Here is a 20,048-nt window from a genome sequence, read left to right as displayed (position 1 = left end):
TGTGTCATGGCGAGCGCTTGTTGGTTTTAGACGTTCGCCTACACAAAAGCTGTCTGGTCGGCAAGACGTGTGAAGGACATCACCGCACCCATTGTAAAAAAATAATATTTTACTAGACTGTCTGCACTTTCGAAATACTCACATTTATTAATGCCTCCGCGCCGCTGCAGTTGTTTATGAATCACCAGTGGGGATAGATCTCAAGCAAAGACCGAATGACTTCCAACTCTGCTTTAGAATATTGTGTGACACGACTGCACCGAAGAGGAACGCTTGACACGAACCATGCTGCCTCAACCGAGGCTTGATAAGCACGGAAGCAGAATGAAAATTGAGGCGCAAAGGCTGTTTCAAAGAGAGGTGTGACCCGCACAAAATGTGTATCAAACTGAGGCTTGAAGCGCTGCCCCTCAGTTTCCGGTCGGTGAAAAGCGATTCAGTCTCCAAACGGTGGCTTTGGTCCTTAAAAATGCAATTTATGATATAGAGATTTGGCTATAATAAAGTTCCGTCTGAGACGTGCACCTGTTTACTCTAGGTGCCGCGGTTTCAGAAGAAGGTCCAGGCGCAATAGACTTGTCTCAGACTGTTGCAACACAGTGCCAGTTTGGCCAGTAGTTTGGTTCCAAGAGAGTGGCTGTCTTACTGAACCATGTCTGCTGAGGTGGCGAATTCTGGAGCTCGCGGGAGGCTTGCCAGCATTACGAGACTGATGGCCGAGTTTGGACCGGAGGTGGGACCTCATAATATTTCACAGTAGGGGTGCGAGGTGGCTGTTACGAATGGTGGGGTTGCACTGGGAAAGTGCCCCAAGTGCCACCTGAGAAGTGTAAGGGTTAACATGCAGTCTTCTGATGTTGCGGAAGGATGATGTGTAGTTGCTAGGTGCTGCCATCTTGCGGCACATCCACCAGCACCACCACCACATCCACCACCACCACATCCACCACCTCATCTACTACCACATCCACCACCACCACCACCACCACCACATCCACCACCTCATCCACCACCACATCCACCACCACATCCACCACCACCACCACATCCACTACCACATCCACCACCACCACATCCCCCACCACATCCACCACCACATCCACCTCCACATCCACCACCACCACCACATCCACCACATCTACCACCACCACATCCACAACAACCACCACATCCACCACCACCACCACATCCACCACCACCACATCCACCACCACATCCATCACCACCACATCCACCACATCTACCACCACCACATCCACCACCAGCACATCCACCACATCTACCACCACCACATCCACCACCGCCACCACATCCACCACCACCACATCAACCATCACCACCACATCCACCACCACATCCACCACACCCACCACCACCACATCCACCACCACCACCACATCCACCACCACCACCACATCCATCACCACCTCATCCACCACCACCACATCCACCGCATCCACCACCACATCTATCACCATATCCACCACCACATCCACCACATCATCCACCACATCCACCACCACCACATCCACCACCACATCCACCACCACCCCCACCACCACCCCCACATCCACCACATCCACCACACCCACCACCACATTCACCACATCCACCACCACCACCACATCCACCACCACATCTACCACCACATCCACCACCACCACATCTACCACCACCACCACCACATCCACCACCACATCCACTATCACCACCATATCCACCACCACCACCACATCCACCACATCCACAACCACCACATCCACCACCACATCCACCACCACCACATTCACCACATCCACCACATCCACCACCACATCCACCACCACCACATCCACCACCACATCCACCACACCCACCACCATATCCACCACATCCACCACCATATCCACCACATCCATCACATCCACCACCACCACCACATCCACCACCACACCCACCACATCCACCACCACCACATCCACCACCGCCACATCCACCACATTCACCACCACGTCCACCACCACCACATCCACCACCACCACACCCACCACCACTACCACCGCATCCACCACCACCACATCCTCCACCACCACATCCACCTCCACCACCACATCCACCACCACCACATCCACCACCACATCTACCACCACCACATCCACCACATCCACTACATCCACCACCACCACATCCACCACCACCACCACATCCACCACCACATTCACCACCATATCCACCACATCCACCACCTCCACCACCACCACATCCACCACATCCACCACCACCACATCCACCACTACCACCACATCCACCATCACCACCACATCCACCACCAAATCCACCACCACCACACCCACCACCACATCCCCCACCACCACCACATCCACCACCACCACATCCACCATCACATCCACCACCATATCACCCCATCCACCACCACCACATCCACCAGACCCACCCCCACCACATCCACCACATCCACCACATCTATGTGTGTGTGGCTCTGTGTGTGTGTGTGTGTGGCTTTGTGTGTGTGTGTGTGTGTGGGTGCAATAGGTCTCGCATTTGCGAGAGATTAAGCAATTGGCATTGTAAATGACAATGCCATTATTTATCTGTTTTCAAAACCAACACATTAATTAAAAAATGTGTCATTTACAATGCCAATAGCTCTAACTTTTGCAAAGGCGAGACCGTTGCATTGTAAATGCTTGTCTCTCTAGTCATACCCAGGTCAATGATTTAGCCAACTATCATCTTCCAACTAATTCATCAATAATCACACTAAAGCCAGATCATGCTCACATCTCTAATCTTGACACTTCCCCCTGCATCAGTTTTCTTGTTAACAACCATTCTGCATCAGCTATTGTGTCGGTAATCACTAATACATCAGTCATTTTACCAGGAGTCATTTTCCATGTTGTTAGTTATCATGACAGCAATGAGCCACTCTCATGCTCAAGTGCAGGTTGAATACTAAGGCTTTTTTTGTGTTTATCCACTTCAATATAATCCTGAAAGACTTTATAATCACCCCACTTTTGATACTCCCCTCTAACGGACTGTCATTGTAACTACTTCATGGTTTCTCACAATTTGAACTTGGAAGTAAAAGGTGGAAGGTGCACCTCTCCATCCTAATGTATTCCACATCAGTAGGCAACTAGATGATCCTGCAATTTTACTCAATCCCACAAGGCCCGTCGCCATCCAAATTACAATACACAACACAGGTCTGTAAACCAATGGCAAGAGAGCCTTGCTCCTACCTTCCTCGCACTGCGCTCCCGAGTGTCCAGGGCAACACTTCCATTCCAGGGCAGTCACTGTTTTATACGCCACCTTATATGTCGGCCTTGCCACAGTTCTGTAACTGAAAGAAAAAAAAATGAGACCAAATGAGAATGCGCGTGATGACTTCCTACAAGCCGATTAAATTGACTTGTGGCAGGCCCTGGCCTAGCCACTACATGCTTCCCAGTGTAGAGCACTACAGCATTTCGGAAGCTGTTTTATGAGGGGAGAAGAGAGAAAGAAAGGAAGAAACTGTTATGTTGTACTAGAAATGTGTGCGTCATCTGTTCCAGCACAGACGACATATTTACCATTAAATACTAAGATCTGTCATCCTGAAATGCTCTGTGGGTTCCAGAAGGAGAGCTGAAGCAGGGAGATGGAGGTGCTGGAAGCGGTTCTTGGTTGGTGTACGTTTCTACCATTAAACTTCAATCACCTTTTACCTGAAGTGGTTTCGCTCCGTTATTGGTCATTTTAACAGAAACAAACAAAGAAAAAAGAAAGAAAAAAAGGAAGAAAGAAAGAAAGAATAAAGGAAGAAAGAAAAAAGACCCTGCAAAAGAGGAAGCAAAAAAGAGACGCAATGACAAAGATCAAGAATGTAAGGAGGAGAAAATGCCAGAAGATAGATAGCCAAGAAGAAACAGTGAGAGGTAAGGCGAGGCAGATGAGAGGCTTTGGGGGAGAAGACAACACAGAGAGAGAGAGAAAAAGATGAAAGAGAATGAGAGGGATTTAGAGGAAAAAATAATACGAGGGAGAGAAACAGAGCCAAATAAAAGTGAGGCAGCAGTAAGGAGTAAGCCAGGTAGAGTGGAAGGAGTACATGAGAGTCGAGAACCATGATGGTCGAATGAAATGAGAGTAACCCTGAGAATGACAGAGAAGTTGTTAGGGGGGAACTGTTCTTACCTGCCCCCGACACAGCCCATTGGCCAGCGGCAGTTCTGGTACATTCTCTGGAGGTAGGTGCCATTTTGAACATGGCAGGAGACAACCCTCGTCACAGCGAACGAACACCAGTTCCTGAAAGAGACCAGGGCATGGTAATATTTTGTATCACCATCAATACGCTAAAAGGATTTGGCTTAGAGATTCTCAAATCCCAAAACATATGCCAATATACAGAGAATATGTCTTGGGGTAAGCAATAACAAAAGCTTTAAAGTTTACGAGACCTAGTCAAAAGTAGCTAGACCTGTATAGCTGTGCCACCCCCTAGTTTTACTGATGACATGAACAGTACCAAGTGGTAATCCCATGTACCCTTACAGGAACTGGTCATGTCGAATTTATTGCTAAAGACCTCGACTGACGTCACCAAAAGGAGAGATACAATTATCAAGTAAAACAATAGAGATTAAAAACATTTCATGGCATTTCAGTGTTAAACGCAAAGTTAAAAAATATGTGATACATATAGTAATCGACATTTAAAAACAACTCTTAAAACTGAAAAATCCAGAACCACATTTGTTCATTTAGGTGGAAGCATTAAAAGTGCGTATGTTTCACTTGGAATTAAAATCTACCCATTTCGGAAAAGGTGGTAAAAAAAACCTACATTGTTGCGATTCCAAACGGTGACAGAATGATAAAATTTGGTCCAAATTCTGCATACCTAAATTACAAAGTAGACATATCTGCTGGGCATAGGGTTGGTTCTTCCAGCATCTAGCATCAGCGGAACTGTAAGCATGCACCAGTGGTATGTGCTCGCTAGTATTGTACTATTATAATAAGAAAGGTTCCCTCTCATCAGAGACCTAAAGCTGTCTTTAGCTGGACCATAACAGGATCAACCTAGTGAGTATGGAAATTAGCACCACATACCATGCCACAAAAAACAACAAAGGAAACTGTATGGGAGTAATTGGGAGAAGGGGAAGTATTGGTGGACAAGGTCTATAAATCCCTTATTCAATGAACCCACCTCATGCCTTCAAGATCAAACACAGAAAGACAATGTACATCCTATTTGATTTGACTTCTGCCAAATTAAAAAGATGGACAGGGCTCTTGAATATGATGGGCCAAGCTTCAGTCACCGTGGTCAAAACACCGCAATACATTTACATCCCTGTTTTTAAAACGGAAGTCGTTACAAAGACTTGCACTGGAAGGTGCTCTAGAATAAGGAATAGTGTAATTTACTATTCCAAAACCTTCCCTACTGTACGTAGACTGGAATTGGAATAGTAAATCACACAAGTCCAGCGCCCTCCAGCGCAAGTCGTTGTAACGACTTGCGTTGTAAAAACAGCGATGTAATGTACCGCGATCTAAATGATCGCGTTGTATCATCATATATCCCTGCACCTGGGTCAATCAGTATCACTCCCATTTCTCCAATACAAAGAGAGCAAACCAACCTCTGAACATTTGCACACTTACAAAATAGTGCCAGACCATGTGCGCACTGCACTAATTACTTTCACAGAATCAGTACAGTTACACCCAACTCGATTACTGAGAACAAATTTGCAGCACCAGACATTCCTCATTGACAATAATTCACATTTACAATTACACTAATAAGACATTAGCCTTCAACCAGTCCTGCAACACCACTAATATGTATAACTTAAAGGTTTTTCAGACCATAATTTCAGCCCATCTAGGAGTACCACCAACATCTGTGTAAAGAGGAATGTTATCACTCCACGTCCTTCGTGAAATTCACTGTCACTTGCTGCAGCAGGGGGACACTGGATAATAACATGTCTCTCATCTAGCCTCTTGGGATCCACTTTCAGTCAAAATGGAGGTTGAAGTGGGAAGTAGTATAAAAGATTATGAATTATTGGTATCATTGGACACCCTGAAGTCAGACGCTTGCTACAAGATAGTGACAGTAAATCCAGTTCCTTCATCATCTTGGATACCTGTTTATACCTACCTTCAAACAAGTCTTCCACGTATTCACATCCAAATAAACAAGAGAAATTCTCCAGACAAATTGAATCCCTGTTCTTCTACCAAAAGTTGACCACTCAATTAAAAGATAAAAGGCCCACGTGGAAACCTCGATAGGTAAGCTGTGAGCTGAATGGAAACTAGGATCCAGCTTTTGATCCATCCCAGAGAACTAGGAACTGACTAAAAATGTACAGCCGGGGACTACCAAAACCCCAAAACCATATGTACAAATTTACAAAGCATGGGATGTTTTGACCCCTGAGGCGTGAGCCGGGCGGTTACTTATTTTAAGTGTTCTTAAACATTATTGTGTGCTTTTCCCTTGTGTCCTTTCCCCCCTAGCAATTGCCCCCTGGCATTAGCGCTTGGCGCTCGAAGATTTCACCGTAGCGCTGCTGATTTAGTCACCGATTTCAGGGTGAAGGAACCAGCCTATTTTAAATTACATTTCCAGTGCAATCAGGGTAGTGGCGGCAGATTTACTTGCTTGCCTTTCCCCTCAACGACCGGCTGACTGCAAGGTCGTCATCCCTTGGGGCTCGGGCTGAGATCTCAGTGGCGGCCATCTTCGATAGGGATCTCCTCTTCTGGCGCTCGAGTCGCCGGTATAAAAATAAACGGCTATGACTTCGCGCAGCGGACGCGTACAGCGGGCGCGCCGGACTCGCGCCGGAGTCAAGCCAGAGTCCTGCCCGTCTGCGCCCGTCCGCGATCGACCGGGGAGCGGGGCTGGTCTCTCTGGTTCTTCTGCGCCTATCGACCCTACAGGTACACACAGGAATACATCGCATTACTATTCTAAGCAGGATTTGCTTTCCTTACGCCAGAGTCTGGATAATAGTTGCCACCATACTTTATGGGCTGATTCACTGCCCCCTTACTGCGAGGCGTGTAACCAGACCCTTCCGTCTCTGAGAAGGGACGAGATAGAAGAAGCTAAATTAAATATGATATTACTAAATTGCAGATCCATGGCTAAGCACAAAACCGAGATTTATGAGCTGCTAAGAGACAGAAGTCCGGATGCAATGTTTCTCACAGAGACATGGATGGATGACGCTTCATCTCCTGATGCTCTCGAAGCTATTCCCCCTGGATACAGTCTACTTAGGCTGGATAGAGAAAAACAACGAGGAGGGGGGTTGGCCATTATCTATAAATCAGATTTGGTATGCACCCTAGTTAAGACCTCACTACTTAATAGTGAGAGTGGTCTTTTTACTATAAGAGTGGGACCTAAGAATGTCATCAATGGATTGCTGGTATACCGCCCGCCAGGTAGTGCGGCACACTTTGGGGACCAACTTCAGGGACTGACAACTCAATTAGTGCTCAGATATAAAAAGTTCCTTATCCTGGGCGATCTAAACATCCACTTCGATGATAAAGAGTGTAGAGAGGCACAAGCTGCGGTTACAGCACTGAAACCCTTGGGGGTTAATTTGTTATCTACAGCCCCCACACACCAACTTGGCCACCTTTTGGACCCTATTTTCGCTAATTGGGAGGGTATTAAAGTCTTATCCCCAATTCAAACGGTCTGGTCGGACCACAGCATCATCCCGTTCGAAATTAAGAACGTGCCCTTAGAAACTAGACCTAGGATATCCCTTCCTCAGAAACGTAGGAAATGGAAGAAATTTACCCCAGAAATGTTTGGAAACACCCTATCAGAACATTCCTTACCCTCAGGTGACACCTTACATGAGGTATGGAGTAATTATGAAAGCTGGATGTCCAACGCTTTGGATAAAGTAGCACCCTGGACTACCAAACCCCCGGCAAGGCAGTACAAAACTGCACCATGGTTCTCAGAAAAACTCAAAATGACTAAAACCAAATGCAAAACCATGGAACGGAGTTGGAGAAAAAACTATGCTCCAGAACATAAAGCTCTTTATAGAATGGAGTTAAAAAAATATCAAAAACTTGTAAGATCTGAGAAAAGTACTTATCTCAAAAACAGGATTGAGCTGGCAGACAATCCCACTAAAGAACTCTTTGCTATTTATAAGGAGCTTACGGTTCCATCTAGACTGGAAGCTCAAGACACGTATTCTAATGAGATATGTGATTCAGTTGCGGATTTCTTTTTAGAAAAAGTCGACAAAATCCATGCCACCTTTAAATCTAGTGTCGATCTTTCAGGCCACCAAAGGGGCACGAGAGACAGTTCTAGTTCCATCAGGAAACCCCATCTTACATGCTTCAAAACACCTGAAAGACATGATTTACTATGCATCGTCAATGGCATACAATCCGGCTCTCCCAGCGACGTATGCCCACCGGCACGTTGCAAAGAAGTTTTGGAAAGTATGCTAATTGACCATATTAGCCACATGGTGACATTGTCTTTTCAGGAATGCTATGTACCGGAGGCGTGGAAAACTGCTCAGGTTATCCCTCTTAAAAAGAAACCCAACATCCATATCTCTCAACTCCAAAATCTCTGCCCCATCTCCCTTCTCCCTTTCTGCTCTAAAGTTGTAGAAAAGGTTGTGAATAAGCAGCTCATGGCATATCTTGAGGAGGAAGTCCTCCTCCATTCCTCACAGTCAGGATTTAGATCTGGCTACTCCACGGAATCAGCCGTTCTCTATTCCACCGAGTGCCTCAGAAAGTTAGTAGATGAAGGTGAGACAGCAGCGTTGGTGTTATTAGACCTAAGTGCAGCGTTTGACACCGTGCTGCACACAACGCTGCTGGCCCGACTTTCTGAGATGGGGGTGGAAGGATCAGCACTGGCATGGATACGTTCCTTTCTGGCCGATAGGAGCTTCCAGATTCACTGCCCACCCTTCAAGTCTTCCATTAGGAAGGTGAGCCATGGGGTTCCTCAGGGCTCTAGTTTGAGCCCTACTTTGTTCAACATCTATATGGAACCCCTGGCTCAGGTAGTGGAAGCGTTTGGGGTGGCCATTGTCAGTTACGCTGATGACACCCAACTGATATTCAAGCTTACGCCCGACCACAGTGATGATGCCACTAATTTCTCCAACTGTCTGTCATCAGTGGCATCATGGATGAACAACAACTGCCTGTGCCTAAATGGCGAAAAAACAGAACTGCTAGTGGTTGGGAAAGCAGTATCTGCCTGGTCTCATGAGTGGTGGCCCACTGAATTGGGCTGCCCTCCTACTCCTGTGGATTCGGTAAGAAATCTTGGCGTATTGCTTGACTCGGATCTTTCTTTTAAGTCACACGTCAACAAGGTGACTGGTAGGTGTCTCAGCGTACTGAGGGTCCTTCGGAAGGTTTTAGATCTCCTCCCTATTGGTGCCAGAAGGACCATCGTCCATGCCTTGGTGACCCCCCACCTTGACTATGGGAATGCCCTGCTAGTAGGCTTGACTGTGAAAGGCCTCCACCAACTTCAGTGTGTTCAGAACGCTGCTGCACGCCTTGTGCTTGGGCTTCCTCGTAGAGCCTCTGGGAAGACCGCGCTGGCCAAGCTTCATTGGCTCCCAGTCAGGGAACGGATTAAATTTAAAGTCCTCTGTTTTGCACATCGTATCGCACAAGGTAAAGGCCCAGATTATCTAAAGAAACTCCTTAGTATACATCGGCCCATCCGGAATTTAAGATCTTCCGGCACGATGTTGCTCAAACTTCCCCGAGTCAAGAGGGCCAGGATGGGTGGCCGCTCATTCAGGTATTTAGCCTCCAAACAGTGGAACGAACTCCCGCTCCATCTTCGAATGGAACCTTCGGAATCTAGATTCAGGGGTAAACTAAAGACATTCCTGTTCCCCACTATGTAACTTTTCCCTCCAATGGCTCTACTAACATCTGCCTCCTGAAATCCTAGCAGCAATTAGCGCGGGGACACACTGTTCTCTTTGTAACCAGGCACTTAACAAATGGCTTATTTTTATTATTATTATGTTCACTAAGTAGTTAAATAAGTCAGCAATCGTGTTTTAAGAGACACAGGTTATGAAATGTGCCAGATTCATCCATGTTAACCAATGTGTTAGATATATTTAACTCTTTTGAAAGGCACATTTCAAATATATGAAAATCAGTAAAAGATTTTCGAACTAATAAGCAGCAGCCCTTTTAAAACTTGGGGTGCGTCAGTGAAATGGTTATTTGTATTTCACTCCAAATTTCTCACAGGATTAAGACAAGGTCTTGTCGCTGTGTTCTACTGATTGTTCCCTATCAAAACTCAAATGCAGGTCACTACAAATGTAAATTAGAAGGATGAGGCTGAAGGGATAGGAGTTACGACGGCTATCCTATAAGTAAGGGTGAGGTGTACAGTGAGAGTTTGTAGTTGAAAACCCTGTGATTTGCAAACTCACATGGTTTGCGAATGCAAAATCCCCTTTTCCAATGTATTAACCTAATGTAATGATTCAGAAAGGTTTATCTGAATAGCAAAATGGGGTTTCTGACTCCTAGCGAATCGCAATTTGGAATGGAAATGTTTTGTAAGTTTTCTCCAAATTGCGAGTTGGTAAGTTATTTATCAATGGTTCACAAACCATTGATCCGTTTCCGACTCTCAAGTTAGGATGTTCCTAACCAGAATATAGATTTTCACCTCAAGTAGCCATCATGCTCAACCACTTCAAATTTCCAAACCAGAAAATTTGTAGAAGCAAAGTGAACATTTTGAATGCAAGATTAGCAGTCTTAAACTGCACTCTAAGAGATAGTTGAACAATAAGAGTGATTTGAACAGATGGGTTGTAGCGTGACATATCATTTGAAAAGTAGGAGAACATTTCAGCAGACATCCTTGCAAAGCACTGCATTAATCTCTCCTGGTTAAGAGCACAAATGCCAAGTTGTCCGATGTCGTGTTTGATTCAGTCCCAGAGGGCATATTTTGTGAACTTGCAGTTATGCCTTACCCATTATAAATCCAATGCTACAAGTCGCAGAATACAAAGGAAAATCGATGACATAGTAGGCTAACCTGCATACAGCACACATGCTATTCTGTCACTGTCTCTCTGTGGATATCTCATAATTTGCACGTCGCACGCTCTGTATACTGAACTGAGCACTGCACGCTGTCTACAATGCTTGCTCAGCACAATAAACATCTTGTGCATGATCAGAACTATCAGCACCCACACATACAGCCAATATACCAAGATCCAGCTGCTGAATGCCACTAATGACCCATGGCAATTCTTCAAACTGTTGAATTATCACCCTCTTGTTTCAACAATGGTTCTGTGGTACGAATAAATGAACTTGAACATTCCTCTCGAGCTGTCCAAGGTGGGCTCCAAAATTCCTATAGCCAAATCTAGAGTTTTGGCTGAGGATTTTTTTCTGCCAGTGCCATGCCTTAAATCACAATGACCCTGGAAAATGCAATGCATTTTGAGGTTAGTGCTATGGCAGTTTCTCCATCAAAGTGGATGCCCACACTGTGAGAGAAGCCACCATGTTGGGAGTGAAGAAGGAATCAGCAAAAGAAATCCCACTAATGACCAGGTAGGGTGATGGAATTACCTACCACCTTACGCAGACACTGCAAACGTATCCCCAAAGTGGTAGTCTATCGTCATTGCCTCTGTCTCCACAACATGCCAGGGGGGCGGGGTTCCCTAGATGTAAAGTCTGCCACCTCTTCTTTCTTTGTGATGCTAACTCAGTCCAACAAGGTGGTGGATGTGCTACTACAACTGAGGTGCCTGTGCTGGCAGGACATTTACCATGTCTGGGGCTTTGAATTAGGTGGATACGTTACCAAATGCACAGATGGAGGATCTGAACCATTTCTAGCAGATTGTCCCCTACCGCCATCTTCTTACTCACTCCCCAGTAGGCAGCAGTGATGAGAGAGCAACATATGGTTCGCTAGTTATTTATTAGTACATGGTTGGAAAACTATTCGGAGTTGGAAATGGAATGTGTCTTGTTGGTTGAGGCATGTATTCACATTGACAGGTTGGCTGAGATTAGGAAAAGAAGCAACCATGCTTGCGAGAAAGTTATTATACATGTTAGGTTGGAGAGTAGTGATTGTACTGGATTTATTTTAGCACAAGCTCGTTACCATAGCTTTAATAGAACTATATTGATTGCTTAAAATCCCAATCGGAAGATGTTTAGAGGACGGGTCTGGTATTAACCTGAGGATTAAGGACAGGAAAAAGCTATAGAGTAGTATAATTAAGGTGTCAAAAGCTGTAAAAATTGCATATTTCTTTACTAAAGAACTGTGGACCACTCTTTAGATTAAAACACTGTCTTACACTCTACGAACACGTGCCGGCACCATGCAAATAGAAAAATATTGAAAGACATCACAAGCACAACCGATAATCTCACATATATTGGTAGATGAGTTGGCCTCTTATGCAATTTCCCATGCTGGCATCCTCCTTCCATTGGGTCTGAAAGAAAATGCTCTGAGATGCTCTGGGAAAAGAGGTCACAGCCCAGACGAGTGATACACTAGGCCATTATAGTCAGCTGCCTTACAGTGTCACTATCAAAGGCTAAAAAGCAGGTGCCAGATTTCATCGCATTGCCTAAAAGGGCCTTTTTCAAGGAGGGTTGGGAGGAGGTCCAAAATTGTAAACTTTAATTTTGGCTGAGGCTCCTAAAAATTCTTATAGCTTAGTCACAGATGGTCAAAGCCTTGATGTGAGATGGGGCTCAGCTCCCACAATTATTATTGCTATTTTTGCCTATCATGTCAGGTAAGTATTGTTATTTTGTCTATCATGTCGTCACGTAACTATGCTATTTTTGTCTATTGCTATGATTCTGCCTTGGTTGTCCCTTCCCATATATGTTGCATCCCTCTGTAAAGCGCTCTGATACCCTCTAGGGTCATGTTCGCGCTATACAAAACTTTCTAAATAAATATCATGAGGAAATCTTCAATAGGCAAGGAGGTTTCTATGAGTGCAACATGGCTAAACTTCAGCATGGTTTGACAATCAAGGTAATTCTCAGAGAAAATTGTGCTTGCGCTCTTTTTGATAACCAACCATACTACAATTACAATTAAAAAAACAAAAAACTTAAGGTACATGCCAAATTATGCAGGAGGAAAATTTGTGAAAAAAATAAGAAAATGAAGATAGAGAACTTTAATTAGTTCAAGGGATCAAATGTTATGAAGTAACACACAAATAATCACCCTATGAAGTAATAGGGTACAGATTTATCTCTGTCCACTAGCAACATCTGAAAGGGGGTTTTGTATCAGAATTGTGCACCTGAGGCTGAAAACACAGGGAAGTAAAGAGGGAACATTAGCCCAGTTCTGTTCAAGGAGGCCCTCTGCTCACCCTCAGCATTTCTCTTGGGTCTACAGAATTATAGGTCAATCTAGATTTCCCACTCTCTACGCACCATTATATATTATCCCTGCAAGTAATCCCACCCCAGACACATTATCCAACAAACACCGAAATGCCAACAGGCAACCCCTCCACCTTCTTTCTCTCATGCTGCTATATCAACCTCAGATATACCTTTAACAAAAAAAAACTACCTCACGACGTAGGATTCCACTTCCCCCTCAATGTTTTTTCCATTGTAGAAACATGGACGGATCCGAAGGACATGGCCATGAGGCCCAAGCTCCCTTCCCCACAGAACACTCCACAGTCAACCATTCTCCCAGTTAAACTTCTAAGGGAGGCAGAGTTGGAATCCTCATCAGCAAATCTCTTACCTATTCACCTTGCGCACCCAACAACCTTGAGTCCTGGGACACCCTCCTTTTAATGTAGTCACCTCAGGGTAAGCTACAAATCAGCATTTTATACTGCCCCTTCCTTCCCCCCCGGATCTTCACCTAATTTATTTGAATAGCTTGATACTGGACTTACTTTTACTCCCACCCAATCACAAGGGCGCATCAACCTGAATCTTAAGAATTATCTTCTCACCAACTTGTTCTATGAACTCCTATCTGATAATTTTCTTTCAAGCACACATATGTTGTCGACCCACTCCATAGTTAAAAACAAGGCCTTATTCTGGTCAGTATCTGTTGGACAGGCCGCATGGTCGGGCTGTCCCCCTCCCCGCAATGGGACCGGGACCCTGGCTCTCCCTGCATCCCCAGCCAGAGTCCCCGACGACCACCCGAAGTACCCTGCAATCCCTCCACCACAAGACACCAGCTCCGGACCCAGCTGGCCCGGGTCACCATCCACACCACGACCTCGGCCCAGCCGCCATCTTGGGGCACTGCAGCACGAGGCCACGTGGCCTCAACTCGACCCTAACCCTGGGCCGGCCGGCCCCGACATCGAGGCACCAACCTCCCCCCAGGAGGCAGAGTGACCACTTGGCGAGTCAATGGGAGAAGGAATCGTCAACGGCTCTCCTCCGCCAGGTGTCGATCACCCCCGGCCGCCCTGGGCGCTGGCTCCACCCCCCTGCTGGGTGTCTGGACTCCCTCATCCCGGACCTCCTGGCCCCCAGGCGCGAGGGTCCGGACATCAAAGGGGACCAGACCTATAACTGGGGCAGAGCCATACCAGGAAGGGAGTTGTATCCTGGAGTCGAGAGACCCGAGAAGAACTCATCCGTGACTGGCCTGCTGGCGCTGCCGCGGCCCTCTGCCTCGTGAAACCATCGTCTTGGCCTGCTGGCGCTGCCGCGGCCCTCCGCCTCGTGAAACCATCGTCTTGGCCTGCTGGCCCTGCCGCGGCCCTCTGCCTCGTGAAAACATCGTCTTGGCCTGCTGGCGCTGCCGCGGCCCTCTGCCTCGTGAAACCATCGACTTGGCCTGCTGGCGCTGCCGCGGCCCTCTGCCTCGTGAAACCATCGACTTGGCCTGCTGGCGCTGCCGCGGCCCTCTGCCTTGTGAGACTATCATCTTGGCCTGCTGGCGCTGCCGCGGCCCGATCCACAGACACTCCAGCTCGAGGATTGTGAGCTCGCCTCTTACCACTACCTGTACCGATCCGGTACCAAGACTGTCCCGCTACCCCCTTTCCCTACAGAGACTAGAAGTGAGAGGACCCCCGGGTCCGAGATATCCTGTAGCGCTGATATCCTTGCCTTACGAACCTTATATAAAGTATTGAACTCGACTTGGTGTGGTGCCTGTTTGTGGGGAGGGAGGTAACTTGCCTGTACGATCGCCGGAGACGGTCCCCCTCGGGGATCTCTCCCTCAGTATCCGGCCGACCCTCAGGGTCCCCGTCTAACATTGGTGGCCAGCGACGGGATCCGAACCTACGCATAATCGTACAGAAAGTCACCCGACCCACGGCACACGACCACCATGACAACAGAGAGCGGAACAACGGAGAAATTCCAGATGGAAAAATTGGGAGACTACAACCACCGAGAACTGAAGCAATATTGCATGGAACTTGGTCTCCCAACCACGGGTCTGAGTACGAAGGAAGACTTCAAACGAGCCCTAGAAGCCTGGGCGGAAACGGGTACGGCCATACCCCGAACACAAACAACCGAGACGAGCCCCGCACCAACTGAAGAAAGAAGAGCGGGTCTCTCCCTGGAAGAGATCAGAGAAAGAGAAAAAACCAGACTCCACGAATTAGAACTAGCCCGACTTCGCTTGGATGGGGAACTCAAGCTGGCAGAACAAAAAATAACCCTGGAACACTTACGGCTCCGGGAAGAGCGAGAAGAAAAGCAAAGACAGAGAGAGCTAGAGGAAAAGAAACTAGCGTACGAACATGAGCGCAATCTCAAAGAACTGGAGATCCAGAAACAGAATAAAGACCTCGGGCTCCCCGAACGACCGACCCCGTCTGCCTCGACCGAGCCCAAGGTTCACATCCCCAAAGATGTCATCCGGGAATACCACAAGAACGATGATATACAGCAGTGGTTTAAAGCCTATGAGGTGGCAATGACCTCCCACCGGATTCCACGAAGCGATTGGGGAGCCGGATTATGGGGGAGATTTGTCAACGAAGGGCGGGACGCCCTGCTGCAACTCCCGGACCATCTGATGACCTCCTACGACCACATGAAGGCCGCCCTCCTCACTCGATACGGGCTCACACCTGAGATGTACCGCCAACGGTTCCGCGACTGCAAACGGATTCCGGGTACAACTTGGGTGGAGTACGTGAACTTTTTTAGCCGAGCCTTCGAGGGGTGGATCAAGGGCAACAAAGTGACCACCTACGAACAACTCTTTGACCTTATCGTATGGGAGCACCTGTCGAACAACTGCTTCGTGGAACTCCGGCAACACCTCTTGGACAGTAAGCTAACCGAACCTCGACAACTCGCCGTCGAAGCCGACAGGTGGGAAAGCACCCGAGTTGGCCCGAACGCACCCAGCGAATCATCCAGACCGTACCCAGGGCCCCATCGCCCCCGAGGGGGAGGAGGAGGCCAGGGTCGGGGGAGAGACCCCGGCCCCTCGTCACCCCCCAGCAACCCCTCGACCCCGGTTGGCCGAGGAAGCCCTGCCGTCCGGGCCGGTTTCCGGGCCAACGTTACGTGCCACAGATGCCAGCGACCCGGCCACTACGCCAGTGATCCCAACTGCCCAAAGAATCCGAACACTACCCCCCGCCAGGTTGCAGCGGCTGCCCTAGGGGAAGAACTAATCCCGGAAGACCAAGAAGAGTCCGAGACCGATCCCTCTGAATGGGCACCCGCCGCCATGGCACTGGTCTGCTTAGGGGAGAGAGACATGATTCCGCGGGCCCCCCTTCCCGCCAACACGCAGAAGTACAGTCAATGGGTCAACATTAATGGCCGCCGGGCGGAAGCCCTCCGCGACACCGGGGCCAGTGTAACGGCGGTCCGACGCCACCTCGTCACTCCAGACCAAATCCTGCCGAACATTCTTTGCCCTGTCCGCTCAGCAGACAATTCCGAAAGCCTATGCCACATGGCCTGCGTCCCCTTCGAGTGGGGAGGAGTAACGGGGATGTTAAAGGTAACTGTCCGCGATGATGCCCCCGTGGACTGCCTCCTAGGAAACGACCTTGAAAGCTCTCCCTGGGCCGCTGTCGAACGGAGGGAGCACCTGGGGATGCTCGGCCTCCCCGAATGGGTCTGCGTCACGACCCGGTCCATGACCGCCCGCGCGGTCCCCAGTCCAGAAGAGCCCGAGTGGCCAGAACCTCCTCCCGCGCTCATCCCAGAGGAGGCCGCCCCAGAAGCCAGTCCCTCGACCCAAACCGAAGAAGGATCCGACCAGCTTCGGGACGTCCCTGACCTGGCACAATGGCGGCAGGAGGGAGGCCCCACTCAGGAACAATTCCGGGCCGAACAGAAAACATGTCCCTCTCTCGAAGGACTCCGGCAGCAAGCCCTGGCCCAGAGCACCGGGGATACCTCGGGGGCCCACTGGATCTACTGGGACCAAGACCTGCTCTACAGCGAGCAGAAAGTTGCAGAACTAGGGGCCAGTCGGGTGCTGGTGGTGCCCCTTCGCTTCCGAGACTTCCTCCTGAACTTAGCCCACGATGTCCCCCTTGCCGGACACCTGGGGCAGGATAAAACATACGACCGCCTGGTGACCCATTTTTTCTGGCCCCACATGCGGAAGGATGTCACCAACCACTGCAGGGCCTGCCCCACCTGCCAGGCCAGCGGAAAAAGTGGCCGAAAAATCAAAGCACCGTTACAACCCTTTCCTGTCGTCACCACCCCGTTTGAACGAGTGGGAATAGACATTGTGGGGCCCCTCGACCCTCGAACAGCCCAAGGACACCGGTTCATCCTGGTCCTCGTAGACCACGCCACCCGCTATCCCGAGGCCATCCCTCTTCGGACTGTGATGGCCCCCGTGGTGGGCCGGGCTCTGATGGGGATCTTCTCCCGGGTGGGGTTCCCCCGGGAGGTCGTCAGTGACAGGGGCACGAACTTTATCTCCAAATATATGAAGTCTCTCTGGCAACAATGCGGGGTCACCTACAAATTCACGACCCCCTATCACCCGCAAGGAAACGGACTGGTCGAGAGATTCAACCGCACCCTCAAGGGGATGATTATGGGCCTAGAAGAACCCCTTCGACGCCAGTGGGACGTGCTACTTCCATGCCTCCTGTTTGCCTATCGGGAGGTCCCGCAGAAGTCCCTCGGCTTCAGCCCATTTGAACTCCTGTACGGGCACCCCGTCCGGGGCCCCCTCAGCCTAGTCAAGGAAGGTTGGGAGCAGCCTCCCCAGAAAACTCCCCCGGACATCTACAAGTACCTCCTGGCTCTCCGCAACCAGACCCGGCGGTTCCGAGACGCCGCCAAAGCCAACCTCGAGGCCAGTCAGGAGGACATGAAGAGGTGGTACGATCAGCACGCGTCCTCCATTGAGTTCGAACCGGGACAACAGGTCTGGGTGATGTCCCCGGTTGAACCCTGTGCACTCCAAGACAGATGGTCCGGGCCCTTCAAGGTAATCGAACGCAAGGGGCCCGTCACCTATTTAATCGACATGGAGACTGCCCGGAACCCCCTACGGGTCCTCCATGCCAACAGGCTCAAACCCCATTTTGTGCGATCCGAACTCAGCCTCCTGATGGCTACCGATAATGGGACAGAAGAAGACTCCGAACCCCTTCCGGACTTACTAAGGGCCCTCGAGCAGGATGGCTCAGTGGAAGGGGTCCAGCTCTCCGAGGCCCTGTCCCCGGAGCAACGCCAAGACTGCCAAACGCTCCTGAGGCAGTTCGCCTCCCTGTTCTCCCTCACCCCCGGAGTCACCCCCTGGTGCCTCCACGATGTGGACACCGGGGACAGCCCTCCTATTCGACACCGGGCGTACCGCGTACCAGACCGGGTACGAGCCTGCATCCAGACCGAGGTGTCCAAAATGCTGACCCTAGGAGTGATCGAACCCTCAGACAGCCCCTGGGCGAGCCCAGTCGTCCTGGTTCCCAAGGCAGCTGCCCCGGGCGTTGCCCCTGAGCTCCGGTTCTGCGTGGACTATCGTGGGCTGAATGCAGTTACCAGGACCGACGCTCATCCCATCCCCCGGGCAGACGAGCTAATTGACCGGATGGGGGCCGCCCGCTACCTGAGCATCTTCGACCTAACAGCGGGCTACTGGCAGATCGGCCTCACCCCTAGGGCCCAAGAACGATCCGCCTTCTCTACCCCAGACGGGCACTACCACTTTAAAGTCATGCCCTTCGGCATGAAAAACGCCCCGGCAACGTTCCAACGGCTGGTAAACCAGGTACTGGCGGGCCTGGAAGACTTCAGCGCCGCCTACCTGGACGACATTGCTGTGTACAGCCACCAGTGGACTGACCACCTCCGCCACCTGCGGGAGGTTCTACACGCCCTCCAGCAAGCCGGGCTCACCATCAAGGCCAGCAAGTGCCAGGTTGGCCAAGGGTCCGTGACCTACCTGGGACACCAAGTGGGAAGCGGGCTGGTGGCCCCTCTCCAACTCAAGATTGCTGCCATCCAGGCCTGGCAACCCCCTACGACCCAAACGGAGGTCCGGGCCTTCCTGGGGCTCACCGGATACTACCGGCGGTTCGTGCAGGACTATGGCAGCATCGTGGGGCCCCTCACAGAGCTCACCTCCAAGAAGTGCCCCAAAACCGTCAACTGTACCCCGGACTGCCAATCGGCCTTCGAGAAACTAAAGACCGCCATGTGCACGGCCCCCGTGCTCCAGGCTCCCGACTACAGCCGGGAATTCATTGTGCAGACGGACGCCTCCGATCATGGTGTGGGGGCCGTCCTCTCCCAACTCAACGCCGAAGGGGTCGACCATCCAGTGGTCTTCATCAGCAGACGCCTATTGCCCCGAGAACAGCGCTGGAGCACCATTGAGAGGGAGGCCTTCGCCGTAGTCTGGGCACTCAAGAAGCTCCGGCCATACCTCTTCGGCACCCACTTCCGGGTGCAAACAGACCACCGACCCCTGCAATGGCTGATGCAAATGCGGGGGGAGAACCCGAAGCTGTTGC

At 49.7% G+C, this 20,048-nt stretch overlaps 1 protein-coding gene across 4 annotated transcripts in view; it reads right to left on the bottom strand.

Moving 5' to 3' along the window:
• EMID1 (EMI domain containing 1) overlaps positions 1-20,048 on the bottom strand; it is a 543,734-nt gene that overhangs the window by 457,002 nt on the left and 66,684 nt on the right. For all 4 annotated transcript variants that reach the window (XM_078667173.1, XM_078667172.1, XM_078667170.1 and 1 more), the window contains exons 2-3: positions 4,189-4,302; positions 3,249-3,352 (exon numbers count right to left, since the gene is read on the bottom strand). In XM_078667173.1, coding sequence (XP_078523299.1) covers positions 3,249-3,352; positions 4,189-4,302 — 218 coding nt within the window. The remainder of the gene's footprint in view (positions 1-3,248; positions 3,353-4,188; positions 4,303-20,048) is intronic.

Source organism: Lissotriton helveticus, chromosome 11 (genome assembly GCF_964261635.1).
Source record: "Lissotriton helveticus chromosome 11, aLisHel1.1, whole genome shotgun sequence".
Classification (NCBI taxonomy): domain Eukaryota; kingdom Metazoa; phylum Chordata; class Amphibia; order Caudata; family Salamandridae; genus Lissotriton; species Lissotriton helveticus.
This window is presented reverse-complemented; position numbering and strand designations above follow the sequence as displayed.